We start from the raw sequence: 14997 nt of genomic DNA on the forward strand, positions 1-14997 counted from the left end.
CAGGTGTGGTGGCAGGCATCTGTAATCTCAGCTACTGGGGAGGCCGAGGCAGGAGAATCGCTTGAACTCAGGAGGCAAGTGTTGCAGTGAGGCAAGATCATGCCACTTCACTCCAGCCTGAGTGACAAAGACTCCCTCTCAAAAACAAACAAACAAAAAACAAGGCCAACACAGATACAGATAGGCACTTGTGAAAAACTATATCATCTTCAAATTTTAATGTTTCCTATAGTTTACAGAAACAATACATGGAGGATTTTTCAGCAGTGATTTTGTTTCTCTCGTTTATGAAAAAAAGCTTTACTAATGCCCATGAATAAACACAGAGGATCAAACACTCCCCAGCCTTGTCTCACCTCAGCCCCCCAGGTGGTCTGACAGTCCCGAGGGCTGCCCTGTGCCCTGGCTCCCAGGCACTGCGTCCTCAGCTCTCACCTTCCTCCCCCCGCCAGGAGAGATGAGCCACGTGTGATGGGAAAACAACTGGCAAAGGTCTACCCGCAACTGTTGAGCGCTAAACAGTACACAGATAGATGTCTGATAAATGAACACGGCTTTGCCTGGGCAACCAGAGCACATCCACACCCAAAGATGAACAGTGTCTATGTTCAAATGCCAACTGCCGGATAAATGCCCTCCCCATTTCCTGCTTCCTTTGTCCCAGGAACACTGCTGAAGGTCACACAAAAGCATATCTACGATGCAAGGAACAAACACGCACCTAACTGCCCCCACCCCCAGCATTCTTTCAGGGGAGAATAACCACCCTGTACAAACAGCCATGGGGAGTGGCGCCCTGCCAGCACCTGGGGTCCATCCTCTCTCTGGGGCTTATTCTCAGGTCAGAATTCAAGTGCTGCCTGATCACCTGCCCGACAGGGAGACATTCAGTTGGGCTGTGTAACTATATATGGGTAACTCGGCATCTTTTCAATGCTGAATGATTTTTTATTACTAAGGAGAAAAAAAAACCACAACTGCTTATTTGGCTCATAATCATACCACTTCAATGTACCATGGCTCACTTGAGTCTGAGCAACACCCAGAAAGAGCACTCAGGCCATAGAGAATCCTATGGAGTATTTTCTAAGCATTTCTATTTCTCTGACTCTTGATTCTGCACTTAAGGATAAAAGTTACCTAAATTAGCCAAACACGGTAGCTCACCCCTGTAATCCCAAAACTTTGGGAAGCTGAGGTGGGAGGATCTCTTGAGCTCAGGAGTTTGAGACTAGCCTGGGCAACATGGTGAGATCCAGTCTCTACTAAAAAATAAATAAATAAATATATTTTAAAAATAAAAAAAATTAGCCGGGTGTGGTGGCACACGCCTGTAGTCTCAGCTACTCAGGAGGGTGAGGCGGGAAGATCCCTTGAGCCCAAGAGGTCAAGGCTGCAGTGAGCCATGATCCCTGGGCAACAGAGCGAGACCCTGTCTCAAAAAAAATGAAGATTAAAAAAATAAAGTTACCTAAATTATATTATATCAGTAACATGACTTGTAGCATATAAATTCAACAGACCCCAAGAGAATCAAACATGAATTTTGAGACGGGACACAGTGGCTCACGCCTGAATCCCAGCACTTTGGGAGGCTGAGACAGGTGGATCACTTGAGGTCAGGAGTTCAAGACCAGCCTGGGCAACATAATGAAACCCCGTCTCTACTGAAAATACAAAAATTAGCCAGGTGTGGTGGTGCGCATCTGTAATCCCAGCTACTCCGGAGACTGAGGCAGGAGAATCGCTTGAACCTGGGAGGCAGAGGTTGCAGTGAGCTGAGATCACACTACTGCACTCCAGCCTGGGTGACAGGGTGGGACTCTGTCTCAAAAAAAATTTTTTTTTTTTTGAGAAGAGCAGTAGTTTCTATTTTTCCCATAGCACAGACAATGCTACAAATTTGATGCAGTTTACTGCCTAGTGAAAGTCTAAATTATTCAGAAATATGTGCTGTCTATATTTTAATTATTATTTTTTTTCTTGAGACAAAGTCTTGCTCTTGCCCCCCAGGCTGGAGTGCAATGACGCCATCTCAGCTCATTGCAACCTCTGCCTCCCAGGTTCAAGTGATTCTCTTGCCTCGGCCTCCTGAGTAGCTGGGATTACAGACGCCTGCCACCACGCCCGGCTAATTTTTGTATTTTTAGTAGAGACGGGGTTTCACCATGTTGGCTAGGCTAGTCTTGAACTCCTGACCTCAGGTGATCTGCCCGCCTCGGCCTCCTAAAGTGTTGGGATTACAGGCGTGAGCCATCAGGCCCAGCCTATTTTAATTATCATTATTATTTTTTTATTTTTTTTGAGATGGAGTCTCGCTTTGTCGCCCAGGTTGGAGTGCAGTGGCATGATCTCGGCTCACTGCAAGCTCCGCCTCCCGGGTTCATGCCATTCTCCTGCCTCAGCCTCTGGAGTAGCTGTGACTACAGGCGCCCGCCACCACGCCTGGCTAATTTTTTGTATTTTTAGTAGAGACGGGGTTTCACTGTGTTAGCCAGGATGGTCTTGATCTCCTGACCTCGTGATCCGCCCACCTCGGCCTCCCCAAAGTGCTGGGAAAACAGACGTGAGCCACCGCACCCAGCCAATTATTTTTAAGAAAAGCAGCAAGCACAGTGTCCATTTCACTACAAGTCAGAGGTTCCATTCTAACGTGTAGGTAAAATGTTGAAATGCCTGCACATTATCAGAGATTCCCATCTTCCAAGAAAGGCTGGCTCAGAGAAGAAGAGAAATAGATGGATCTTCAATCTCTCGGGAAGTCTGCAAAGTAATGTTCACACAGCATCGCTGCATCCAAGGTAGTCATCCCAAGGGTGCCACAATCTGCCCTAAAAGGTCCCCCGGAGCCTGCAGTGCTGTGGGTGAGACTGCACAGGAAATAAAAAGAAGGCAGCTGTACAGCACACAGGGGACAAGCCGGCGTTGTCCAAGCCCAGTGAGGAGCCTGGCTGACGTTCAGGAAGTTGATGAACAGAAGCGGCTTCGCTTATCACTAACCAAACAGGGCAATTTCATGGCTCACAGGCATTGTCAAAACACTTGACCTACAGGGGAATTACTGGCCTTTATTAACTATCCTGAGGTAATGATATAAAGAATCAGAAATTTCTCAGGAAGAGATTTTTAAATAATGTTTTGGCTCTTTCTCAAGGGAAAATAAAGATGACAAAACCTTCACCTATGGAACAAATATTTATCCAGTGTTTCCTAAGGACGGGGCTGTGTAGAGAGACACAGACATACCAAAAGGCAAAGAGGTGAGTGGGCCAAAATGCCACTGAGGGATCAAATGAGATTCGGAACTGCCGGCTGGCACGGACTCCGCACCCAGAAAGCACTTACAGGACATATATGGCTAAGTGATCAAGGCTGGGTGGTGATCTCTGGCAGAGATCAATGGAACAGAGCAGAGAACCCAGAAATAGACCCAAACACATGTGCCCAACTGATTTTTGACAACAATGCAAAAGTAATTCAATGGAGGAAAGGTGGTCTTTTCAACAAACGGTGCCAGAGTAACTGGATGTTCACAGGCCAAAAAAATGAAGCTTGACCTAAGTTTCATACCATATACAAAAATTAATTCAAAATGGATCACAGACATACATGTGCAATGTAAAACAATAAAACTTTCCAAAAAATACATAGGAGAAAATATTCAGGATGTAGGGTTAGGCACAGAGCTCTTAAAATTGATACCACAAAAGGAATCATTCATAAGTTAGGCTTCATAAACTAAAAACTTTTGCCCTGAGAAAATCCTGTAAGAGGATGAGAAGACAAGCTATGGAGTAAGAGAAAATATTTGCAAACCATATATCCGACAGAGGACTTGTATCTAAGATACGCCAAGCTCAGTGGCTCACACCTATAGTCCCAACACTTTGGGAAGCCAAAGTGAGAGGATCACTTGAGTCCAGGAGTTTGAGACAGCCTGAGCAACATTGTGAGACCCCATCTCTACAAAAGATTTTCTACAGTCATCTGGGTGCGGTGGCGTGTAACTCTAGTCCTAGTTACTCAGAAGGCTGAGGCAGAGGATCCCTTGAGCCCCGGAGTTCAAGGTGGCAGGACACCACAATTATACCACTGTACTCCAATCTGGGTGACAGAGGGAGACCCTGTCTCTAAAAAAATTTTAATTAATTAATTTAACGTACAAAGAACTCTCAAAACTCAACAATGAAAAAAATATATAACAGGCAGGCCTTACGCCTGTAATCCCAGCACTTTGGGAGGCTAAGGCAGAAGGACCCCTTGAGGCCAGGAGTTTGAGACCAGACTGAGCAAAATGGCAAAACCCTGTCTCTCCAAAAAATATGGAAATTAGTTGGGCATGGTGGCACTAGCCTAGCTACTCGGGGCGGGGGTTGGGGGTTGAAGGCGCTTAGGCGAGAGGACTGCTTGAGCCCAAGGAGGTCCAGGCTGCAGAGAGCTGTGATCACACCACTGGACTCCAGCCTGGGCGACAGCAAGAACTTGTCTCAAAAAAACAGTACAATAAGCAAGCAATCCAGCTGGGTGTGGTGGCTCACGTCTATAATCCCAGCACTTTGGGAGGCTGAGGTGGGTGGATCACCTGAGGTCAGGAGTTTGAGACCAGCCTGGCCAACATGGTGAAACCCTTGTTTCTGCTAAAATAAAAAAAAAATAGCTGGGCATGGTGGCCCACACCTGTAATCCCAGCTACTCAGGAGGCTGAGGCAGGAGAATCGCTTGAACTCGGGAGGCGGAGGTTGCAGTGAGCCGAGATCACGCCACTGCACTCCAGGCTGGGCGACAGAGTGAGACTCCATCTCAAAAAAAAAAAAAAAAAAGAATGGACAACATAAGAAGGCCCCACATGGGACTAGCAGAAGTTTTAGAAAGAATATAGGTGATGAAAGGAAATACGATTCAGAGAAAATTTCACTATCAAACACTATTCAGAGTGAGAATTCTCCAGATTTCATGACAGACTTAATCAGACTGACGGTGAATGTTGAGCAAAATAAGAATAAATCTAGATAAAGTGGACTGAAATTATAGAATACCAAACACAAAAAGAAAAGTATAAGAGTCATCAGGAAGTAAAGACAGATTAACTTCAAAATAAAAATTATGCTGACAGCAGACCTCTCTATAGCAAAATGAGCCAAAGATAATAAAATATTATCTTCCAAGTGTTGGAATTCCACACCCAACTAAATAGATTTCAAGACAATATGAAATGAAAGCATTTCAGGCAATACTGCTAACTGAAAAAACTGCTGAAGGATGTATTAAAAGATCAGCAAGAAGGAAACTGGACTCAGAGGAGTAACACTCAAGAAGCAATGATAAGTAAACAAATAGGTAATTAAATTAACTGTAAATTAATCTCAACAAGCATTAGCTATTAAATAAGTTTTTAAAAGGTCATTTTGAAAAGATGAAACTAAAATGATACTAAAACATATGAAAGACAAGATTTGATTAAAGTTGAAGCTTTCTAAGATGGCTGTATTCTTCAGGAGGAGAATACAGCTAATGATTAGTTTTAAATTTCAATTCAAACATGCATGTTAAACATGTGAGTAATCATTAAAATAACAGAAATAGAATGTATAACTTCCCAACTAAGACACAGAATTAAAAACTCAAAGAAAAGTCAAAGAAAGAAAGAGAGGGAGGGAGGGAGGGAAGGAAGGGAAAGAAGGAAGCAAGGGAGGGAAGGGGGAGAGAGACAGAGAGAGAGAAAGAAGGGGCAAGCAGGGAAAATAAAGAACATAAAAAGCAATGACAGAAATAAACTCAAACCATCAGTAGCCACAATGCATATACATGGATTAAATTTATCAGTTTAAAAAAGAGAGAGTCTCAGATTCCATTTTAAAAAAATGTAGCTATATTCTGTTCAGAAGAAATACACTGAAAACATAATGACATAGAAAAATGAAACTAAAGAAACCATAGAAAAGCTATCCCAGGCCATGCAAAAGACATAAACAGACATTTCTCAACTGAAGACATATAAGTGGCCAAGAAACATGAAGAAATGCTCCACATCACTAATCATCAGAGAAATGCAAATTCAAACCACAATGAGATATCATCAAACACCAGTCAGAATAGCTGTTATTAAAACATCAAAAAACAGCAGATGTTGGCATGGATATGGAGAAAAAGGAACTCTTATACACTGTTAGTGAGAATGTAAATTAGTACAACTCTATGGAAAACAGTATAGGGAATTCTCAAAGTAGTAAAAATAGAACTACCATTCAACCCAGCAATCTCATTAATGTGTATCTACCCAAAAGAAATCATTACATAAAAAAGACTCCTAATGCTCATGTGTTTATTGAAGCAATATTCACAACAGCAAAATCATGGAATCAACCTAAGTATGCATCAACAGACGGTAAGATAAAGAAAGTGTGGTATATATACACCAGGGAATACTATGCAGCAACAAAAAAGAATGAAACCCTGTCTTTTGCAACAACATGGATGGAGCTGGAAGCCATTATCCTAAGTCAAATAACTCAGACAGAGAAAATCCAATACTGCATGTTCTCACTTACAAGTGAGAGCTAAACAATGGGTAAACATAGACACAAAAATGTAAATAATAGACACTGGGGAGTCCTTAAGCGGGGAGAATGGGTGGGATGGTGGTGAGGGTTTAAACAAATTATCTACTGAGTACAGTGTTCACTGTTTGGGTGGTAGGTGCACTAGAAGCCCAAACCTCACTATTATACAAGATACTCATGCAGCAAACCTGCACACATGCCTCCGAATCTAAAATTTAAAGGAATTTTTAAAAGAATTACCAAAACCCTGGGGTTCAGACCACCACCATCTCTCTCAAGGATTTACTGGAGAAGCCTCCTAACTTGCCTCCTCCACTCTTCCCCTTATTATGGACTGAATGTTTATGCCCTCCCCCAAATTCATATGTGGAAGCCCTGACCCTCAGCATGATGTTCTATGGAGGTGGGGCCTTGGCCCCATGATGGGGTTAATATCTTTATGAAAAGAGGAAGAAAACCAGAACACGTGCTTGTTGCGCGCGCGCACGCGCACTCTCTCTCTTCTCTTATTCTCACTCTCATGCTCTCTGCCATGCGAAAACACAGCAAGAAGGCAGCTCAAAGAAGAGGGCTCTCACCAGGAACCAAACTGAGGAGCATTTTGATTTTCAAATTCCCAGCCTCCAGAACTGTCAGAAATAAATGTCTGTTGTTTAAGAAAAAAAAAAAAAACAGGAAAAAAAGCTATCCCAAGCCAATACTACCCAAAAGAAATTTGGTATAGACGATGAAAGCAGATAAAAAAGACTTTACAGCACAAAGCAATACATTAGAATAAAGAGGTCATTACCAACTGATAAAGGGAATAACTCATCACAAGAAAGAGTCCTAAATCTGTTTTCACTTAAAAATATGGCATCAAGGCCGGGCACGGTGGCTCACGCCTGTAATGCCAGTACTTTGGGAGGCCGAGGCGGGCAGATCACGAGGTCAGGAGATCGAGACCATCCTGGCTAACATGGTGAAACCCTGTCTCTACAAAAAATGCAAAAAAATTAGCCGGGCGTGGTGGCGGGCGTCTGTAGTCCCAGCTACTCCAGAGGCTGAGGCAGGAGAATGGCATGAACCCAGGAGGCGGAGCTTGCAGTGAGCCGAGATCGCGCCACTGCACTCCAGCGTGGGCAACAGAGCGAGACTCCATCTCAAAAAAAAAAAAAAAAATGGCATCAAAATACATAAGGCAAAGTTTGACAAATTACAAGAATAAAATTAAAATGCACAATTATAATGGGACAAAAAGCTACAAAGGATATAGAAAATTTGAATACAGTGAACAAATGAGTCAATACATTTTTCCAAATTGCAACAACAGACTAATGAACTATAAATCGATCTTATAACCACCATTAAAAAATTTTTTTAGCTGAATGGAAAATAACAGAGTGCACCCCAAATGACAAAGTTAAGCATTACTTTATTAAACCTTTGTGTATTTGCAAAACCTTTGTATAGTTGTATATTGAGTGATGATGCCCTTTTTGCTGTGGGTTACAACTGAAGTCTTCAATCTAACAGATTTAAATCAAAGTCTGCACCCCAAAACACATTCGTCTCAAGCACACAGGAATCATTACAAAATCTGATGATTTACTATGCACAAAAGAAGTCTCAACCAAACCCAGGGAATCTAAGTCACTTTCTGAGCTTGAGGAAAGGTGGCCGCAAGAAGTCGTCTCTTAGTTGGTTTCCTGGGCTCTTTTCAATAACCTGAGCTCACTGGAATGATCTAGAACATGTATATGGTCCCGTGTAAGTGCTGGCTAACCTGGCTAGTTGTTATTTGTGTCTAGCATGTAACAGAACTCTAAAAATTGGGAGTAGAATGAAATACTGTTCAGTGAAAGAATTAGGGCAATCTTTAAGAAGTGGAAACTAAGCTAAGGTTAACCATTTTCTACCTTTTGAGAGATTCCGCTATAGGTAGAATTGAATACTAGAAGAAACATATCAGAAAAAAAAAAAGATGAAAATTGTTTGAGCTTTGTACAAGCAGAGGGCGTGTGGGTGCCTAGGGTCACAGACTCTTAAGAGTGAATAGGCACAGGATGCCAGCAAGCAAGCTGGCTAGTGGGAATGGACAATTCTAGCCAGATCAGCCCTTTTTTATCAACAGAGAAAGTAACTTTTCAAAGATACACCTCTAGTAGTTCAAAAAGAATCAGAGCACACAGTCCTAGTCATCATTCTAAACTCGTCTTCCATTTCAGGCCAACCTTTACAGCCCTGGAGTGGGAAACCCAACAGGGAGCAGGGGACGGGTCGGGGGTTATAGGCCGCTGTGTCATGCAAAAGAGTTAAGACAAGCCAAGGCAAGTCTGTCTGTTTAAGCAGAGTGACATGTTCAGAATTTTGGCATGTAGAGGAGAGAAAACAAAAGGAAAGGACTAGAAATCGTGTACACATTCAATGTGCATGGTCAGCCCACACTGTCAGCTCTCAAATACTCGTCTGAGGTGAGGGACTGGTAAAAGTATGGATAGACTGGAGAAAGAAAAATGTTTTTGTTTTGTTTTGTTTTTTGAGATGGAGTTTTGTTCTCGTTGCCCAAGTTGGAGTGCAATGGTGCGACCTCGGCTCACTGCAACCTCTGCCTCCTGGGTTCAAGCGATTCTCCTGCCTCAGCCTCCCGAGTAGCTGGGATTACAGGTGCGTGCCACCACATCTGGCTAATTTTTTGTATTTTTAGTAGAAACAGGATTTCATCATGTTAGCCAGGCTGGTCTCGAACTCCTGACCTCAGGTGTTCCACCCACCTCGGCCTCCCAAAGTGCTGAGGTTAAAATTCACGTAACAGAAAACAAACCATTTTCAAGTGCACAACTCAGTGGCATTGAGTACATTCGCGTGTTGTGCAGCCACCACCTCTATCTCGTTCTAAAACATTTTCATCATCCCAAAAGGAAACCGCCTACCCATTAAGCAGTTCGTCCCGCTTCTCCCCTCTCCCCAGCCCCAGGAAACCACAAATCTGTTTTCCATCTACATGAATTTATCTACTCTGGATATTTCTTATCAATGGAATCGAACAGTATGTCTGGCTTCTGTTACTTAGCAGATTTTCAAGGTTCATCCATGTCCCATCAGGTATCAGTGAGAAAGAAATGTCTAAAGCCTACAAAAGCCGAACCTACAGCACTGAGCAAGCGGCTGAAGAAGGGAGAAGAGGGTTAAGGGTAACACCATCGTCAGCCTTGGGGACTGAAAGGACTCAGGGATCATTTCACAAATAGGAGACAGAGAAGGTGCAGGGTGGGGCAAGAGGTGATGAGTTTGTTCTGGACAGAGTCTAAAGTGCTAGAAAAAACTCATACTGGAGATGTCCAGCAGGCAGCTGAAAACAGTCTAGGGCTTCAGAGAGAAGGGAGTGGTGGCTCCAGAGAAAAGGCATGGAGATGCTGTCTCATGGACCCCTGAGGCTGAGGGGACACACACATACCTGCGACAACTGCTGCTGCTCAGACACACATAACACATGAACTGTCCTTGCCTTTTTCAGGAGGTCACACATCCATTTACAAAACTCCAGAGGTGAACAACAAAAAGTGAGGCTCAGGATAGAAAAAATATTATCCTCAACCCAGAGCAAAGCTCAGCCTGTTTGTACTGGCTTCTGCAAAAAGAACCCATTCACAAAGACAGCAGCTGGCATTTTCCAATAAATATTTCCTCCACCACCTCTGAACCTTGTATCACGAGATACCATCGTTCTCTGCTTCCAGTTTAATCTACCAGCATCTAACCCTCCTGGGACTCCTGTCAGTTCTATGATTCATTTAGAAGTTTGGTGTAAATATGCGGTCCCACCACCCTGACTGCAACTCTGGAAGTAAAATACTTATTTCATCCCAATGGAACAATTCCTCTCAGTAATTCTAACCCACAAAGGGAGGGCTGATCCCTCTCCGTTCTCTCCTCACATCCACCCTGAGCCAGCATCAGGTTCTCTGAAGATACTTGTCTCACCCTGGCCTTGCTTTTGAATGTCAAGAGTAACAATAATGGTTTCTTCCTCCAAAGAGGTGCCAAATCCTACACAAATCCATTTAAATGTATGCAAAAGAATCTTCACCTACTTAAAATATATATTTATGTTTATATAGTTATACACAAATGTATACACATATAAAATTTTATAAAATATACTTCTACAGTTGACTCTTGAACAACATATGTTTGAACTGTGAAAGTCCACTTATACTCAAATCTTCTTCCACCTATGCCACCCGGAGACAGCAAGACCAAACCCTCCTCTTCCTCCTCCATCTACTCAACGTGAAGACTATGAGCATGAAGACCTTTACGGTGATCCACTTCCACTTAATGAATAGTAAATATATTTTCTCTTCCTTATGATTTTAACAACATTTTCTTTTCTCTAGCTTTATTATAAGAATACAGTACATAATACATACAACATGCAAAATATGTGTTGATTGGCTGTTTTATGTTATCAATAAGGCTTCCAGTCTACAGTAGGCTATTATTAGTTAAGTTTTGGGGGAGTCAAAAGCTATATACATTATTTTCTCTTTTTTTCTTTACGAAACAGGGTCTTGCTGTGTTGCCCAAGCTGGCCTCAAAGTCCTGGGCACAAGTAATCCTCCCGCCTCAGCCTCCCTAGTATCTAGGACTACAAGACATGCACAGATTTTCAACTGCACAGGAGGTCCCCGCACCCCCAATCCCCACGTTGTTCCAGAGTCAACTGTAAACTATTTTCTATACCCTCTAACTGTTGAGGTCAGCCTCAAACTGAGAAAGGAAATTATTCCAGCAAACTTAGAACAAAGGAACAGGAGGGAAGCAAAGTGCCAGCAACTGGTACTTTAATTGAAGCAGAGATCCTTAATTAGAGGACAAATTCCTCGAGTCCTGGGAGCAGACACAAGTGTAAGTTAAGGGGTGACGGTTACCTGTGATGAAAACAAGCTCCCAGAAGCTAACCTCTTCCTCTGGGAGGCCACCTCATCTCCCAGGCATGCTCTGATCACACAGCTCTATGCTCTGCCCGCGTCATTCACTCCTCCACCCAGCATGTGCCAGGCACTGTTCCAGGCATGAGGGCCCCACAGTGAGCCAGACAGACAAAGCCCCTGTCCCTGCCCCACAGAGCTTGTGACCCGAAGGGGCACCGGTAAAGGAGGGGAGATATAAAAGACAGAGAAAGAAAACACACAGCATTGTCAGATGAGCGGTGACAATAGACAAATAATGTCCCAGAACACATATGTCAGATGGGAAGGTGAACAGGGCTGGCCAGGGTGGAGATGGGGACAACTTTCATGAGTGTTGAGGGGAGGGGCTGAGTGAATCTCAGCAAGGACCCGAAAGAGATAAGGGAATGAACCACAGGTGAGTGCCTGGAGAAAGAACATTCCGGCGAGGGCATGCGTGGGAAGAGCAGGGAGGCCGAGGCAGCTGTGAGCAGAGGGGTGGGGGCAGAAGCAGAGGGGTGGGGGCAGAAGCAGAGAGGGGCACGCCTGCTACTTTGCTGTGATTTGTTTTGTTATCTATGGGCCTGATTGAACTGGAGGCGCCTTGAAAGCAGGGCCTGCACCAAACATGCACAACTCCACCCAGAGCCCGCGCAGGCGGGAACCAGGTGCGGCGGATGGGAGGGGGTATGGATAGGGAAGAACTGTGTGAATCAGGAAACTGTTCCAAAGGAAAAATGAGCCACTAAGCAAGGATGTTGGCAGGTGCAGGTAACATGCCAGAATTCACTGTGAGCTTAAAGCCTTCGCCAAAGGCTTTCAATTTCAACATATGCAGGACATTTTCCAAGAAAACACTCAGCTTTAATCTTATAATGGAAGTCAATACAAAACAGGATTTGCATTGCTGTATGCAAATGAAAAATATATATATTCATTTTCCAGACTACTTTGCTAGAAAAATCACTCCCTAAAATTTAAAAATGTCTATATTTAACTCATTTTAGCTACACAGGTGGTGTTACATACATTGTCTGTTTACACAGCTTTAACAGACAACCATAACATACTTTCCAGCTCACTGGAGAAGACTCTGGAGAAAAAAGCTACTTCTTAATTCTGTATTCTAGCAATAATAGGCTCCACTTGGACACATCAAAGCAATTAATGGTCAGCTCATCGGAGTGGTAATTACAAAAACTAGCTTTAGACCAGGGCCCAATAAGCGTTTTCTGTAAAGGGCCAGATAGAAAATATTTTAGGCTTTGCAAGCATCACACAGTATTGAATCCATAGTCTTCTTTGCTTTTGGGGGCTTTCTTTCCTGTGAGTTTTGCTTGTTTGCTTGTTTGTTTACCACGTTAGGAAAAAAATGTAAAAACAATCTAACTTACAAGCCAAACAAACAGGCCATGGTTTGCCAACCCCAGCTTTCGACCACAATGAGAAGGGGGCACTTGGAGTTCCAAGCTCCTCCTTATTAAATCCAAGGGGGCAGGACCCCCACAGTTCTGGATTACCTCTTTCAGTCTCTCCAGCTCATTCTGGAGGGCCTGTCTGGATATTTCCACTTCAATCATCTGCTGTCGGAGAGTTTCGTTTTCATCCTCAGCTTTAGTGCGCTTTTCCTCCACCGTCTTAAGTTCGTGGTGCAATCTGACAGATACATCTTTGGCTACCTGCATCGACCCACAGAGATCATTATCAGGATATGAGGCTTTTTGTGTGCTAAGGGTACTATCAGACAACATCAGAGGCAAAATCATTAAGTAATATATTACACCACATAGCAAAGACCCTGGCAATATATAATTGACTTATTTTTAAAAGAAGGAGGAGATTCATTTAAAAATGAAATCAACATCTGGGCTAAAAGGCCACTCTGGCTGGTCTGATGGTGGTGCATTATCAGAACGTGCTAACCTTAGTGTCACTGAAGTTGGTATACAACCCCCCCCAACTGCTAAATTTAAATGGCTTTAAAATAAATAGTTTTTAAAGCCCACTTTGGATAACCCTCCTCCCTCACAGATGATCACCAACCATGCCAATTCTGCCCAGGCTCCCATGCTTTAAGCGAGAAATTCAAATAATAATAAACAAATAAACATTTCTATTCGCTAAAGTAATACTGAACCCATCTGCTAACAAAACAAGTAAGTTGCCTATAATCCCAGCACTTTGGGAGGTAAAGAAAGGAGAATCACTTGAGGTCAGGAGTTTGAGACCAGCCTGGGAAACACAGTGAGACCCTGTCTCTAAAAAAATTAAAAAAATAAAAAATAATCCAGGCATGGTGGTGCATGCCTATAGTCCCAGCTACTTGAGAGGTGAAGATGGGAGGATCGCTTGAGCCCAGGAGTTCGAGGTAACAGTGAGCTATGATAGTGCCTCTGCACTCCAGCCTGGGTGACAGAGCAAGATCCTATCTCTAAAATAATAATAAAAAAAATTCTGTATGCATAAGATGTTCAATGTAGTCAAGTTTTAAATTTTGTACTGTGGCTCTGGTGTGGTAAACCATTTGAATGAGCAAAGCGGTTAAACATGTTTACTTCCTAAAAGCAAATGAGGAAAGAGGCCTTGTAAGAGAAATATAAATCACCCTTTATCACACTGAATGACATTTTGTTAGTCATTTATAACTTTGGTAGAATTACAAAGGTTCTTTTCCTGTTATCACACTGAAAGGCTAGATGAGATTTCACAAGTACTCAGGCAATAAAGAGAACAGTATGCATAATTCATCTCTAGATAAATGATTTGATAATCAGGTCACGAGGGCCTCGCTGCCCACGGAGAGAAAACGGCTTAAAGTCTGGGATTTCTTCCCATTATTCCCACTTCTCTCAGTGGTTCTCAAAGACACCTTAGACAATTTGCGATTACTTCTCCTGGCGTTAGATCCTCACTACACAAGTCTCGCTTGAGTTATAGGAATGTCAGGATTTCTACATCCTAGAAACCTAAATAACAATAAAAAAAAGTTAAGTGATGTGGTCAACTTTTAAGAGTGGCCTTTGACTACACTGATAATCAATAGATTTTTTAAAAAAATATTTCAGCTCTTTCAGAGCTTCTGCAGAATTTCTATCCAATTGTCAGACCCATTGGCTGGTTATTAATTCTTTGTTATCGCAGATTATCATGTTTTTTTTTGTTTTTTTGAGACGGAGTCTCGCTCTGTCGCCCAGGCTGGAGTGCAGTGGTGCAATCTCAGCTCATTGCAAGCTCCGCCTCCCAGGTTCACGCCATTCTCCTGCCTCAGCCTCCCCAGTAGCTGGGACTACAAGCGCCCGCCACTATGCCCGGCTAATTTTTTGGATTTTTTAGTGGAGACGGTGTTTCACCGTGTTAGCCCGGATGGTCTCGATCTCCTGACCTTGTGATCCGCCTGCCTCGGCCTCCCAGAGTGCTGGGATTACAGGCGTGAGCCACCGCGCCCGGCCTAGATTATCATCATTTTTTTAAAGTTCATATTATGACAAATGTAAACCTTGGGC

General features: G+C 43.1%; 1 protein-coding gene across 9 annotated transcripts in view; it reads right to left on the reverse strand.

Moving 5' to 3' along the window:
- Nucleotides 1-14997, reverse strand: part of MTCL1 (microtubule crosslinking factor 1) — a 135137-nt gene that overhangs the window by 108063 nt on the left and 12077 nt on the right. For all 9 annotated transcript variants that reach the window (XM_063653914.1, XM_063653916.1, XM_063653913.1 and 6 more), the window contains exon 3: nucleotides 13015-13173. In XM_063653914.1, coding sequence (XP_063509984.1) covers nucleotides 13015-13173 — 159 coding nt within the window. The remainder of the gene's footprint in view (nucleotides 1-13014; nucleotides 13174-14997) is intronic.

The sequence above is a fragment of the Pongo pygmaeus genome, chromosome 17 (assembly GCF_028885625.2).
Source record: "Pongo pygmaeus isolate AG05252 chromosome 17, NHGRI_mPonPyg2-v2.0_pri, whole genome shotgun sequence".
Taxonomy (NCBI): domain Eukaryota; kingdom Metazoa; phylum Chordata; class Mammalia; order Primates; family Hominidae; genus Pongo; species Pongo pygmaeus.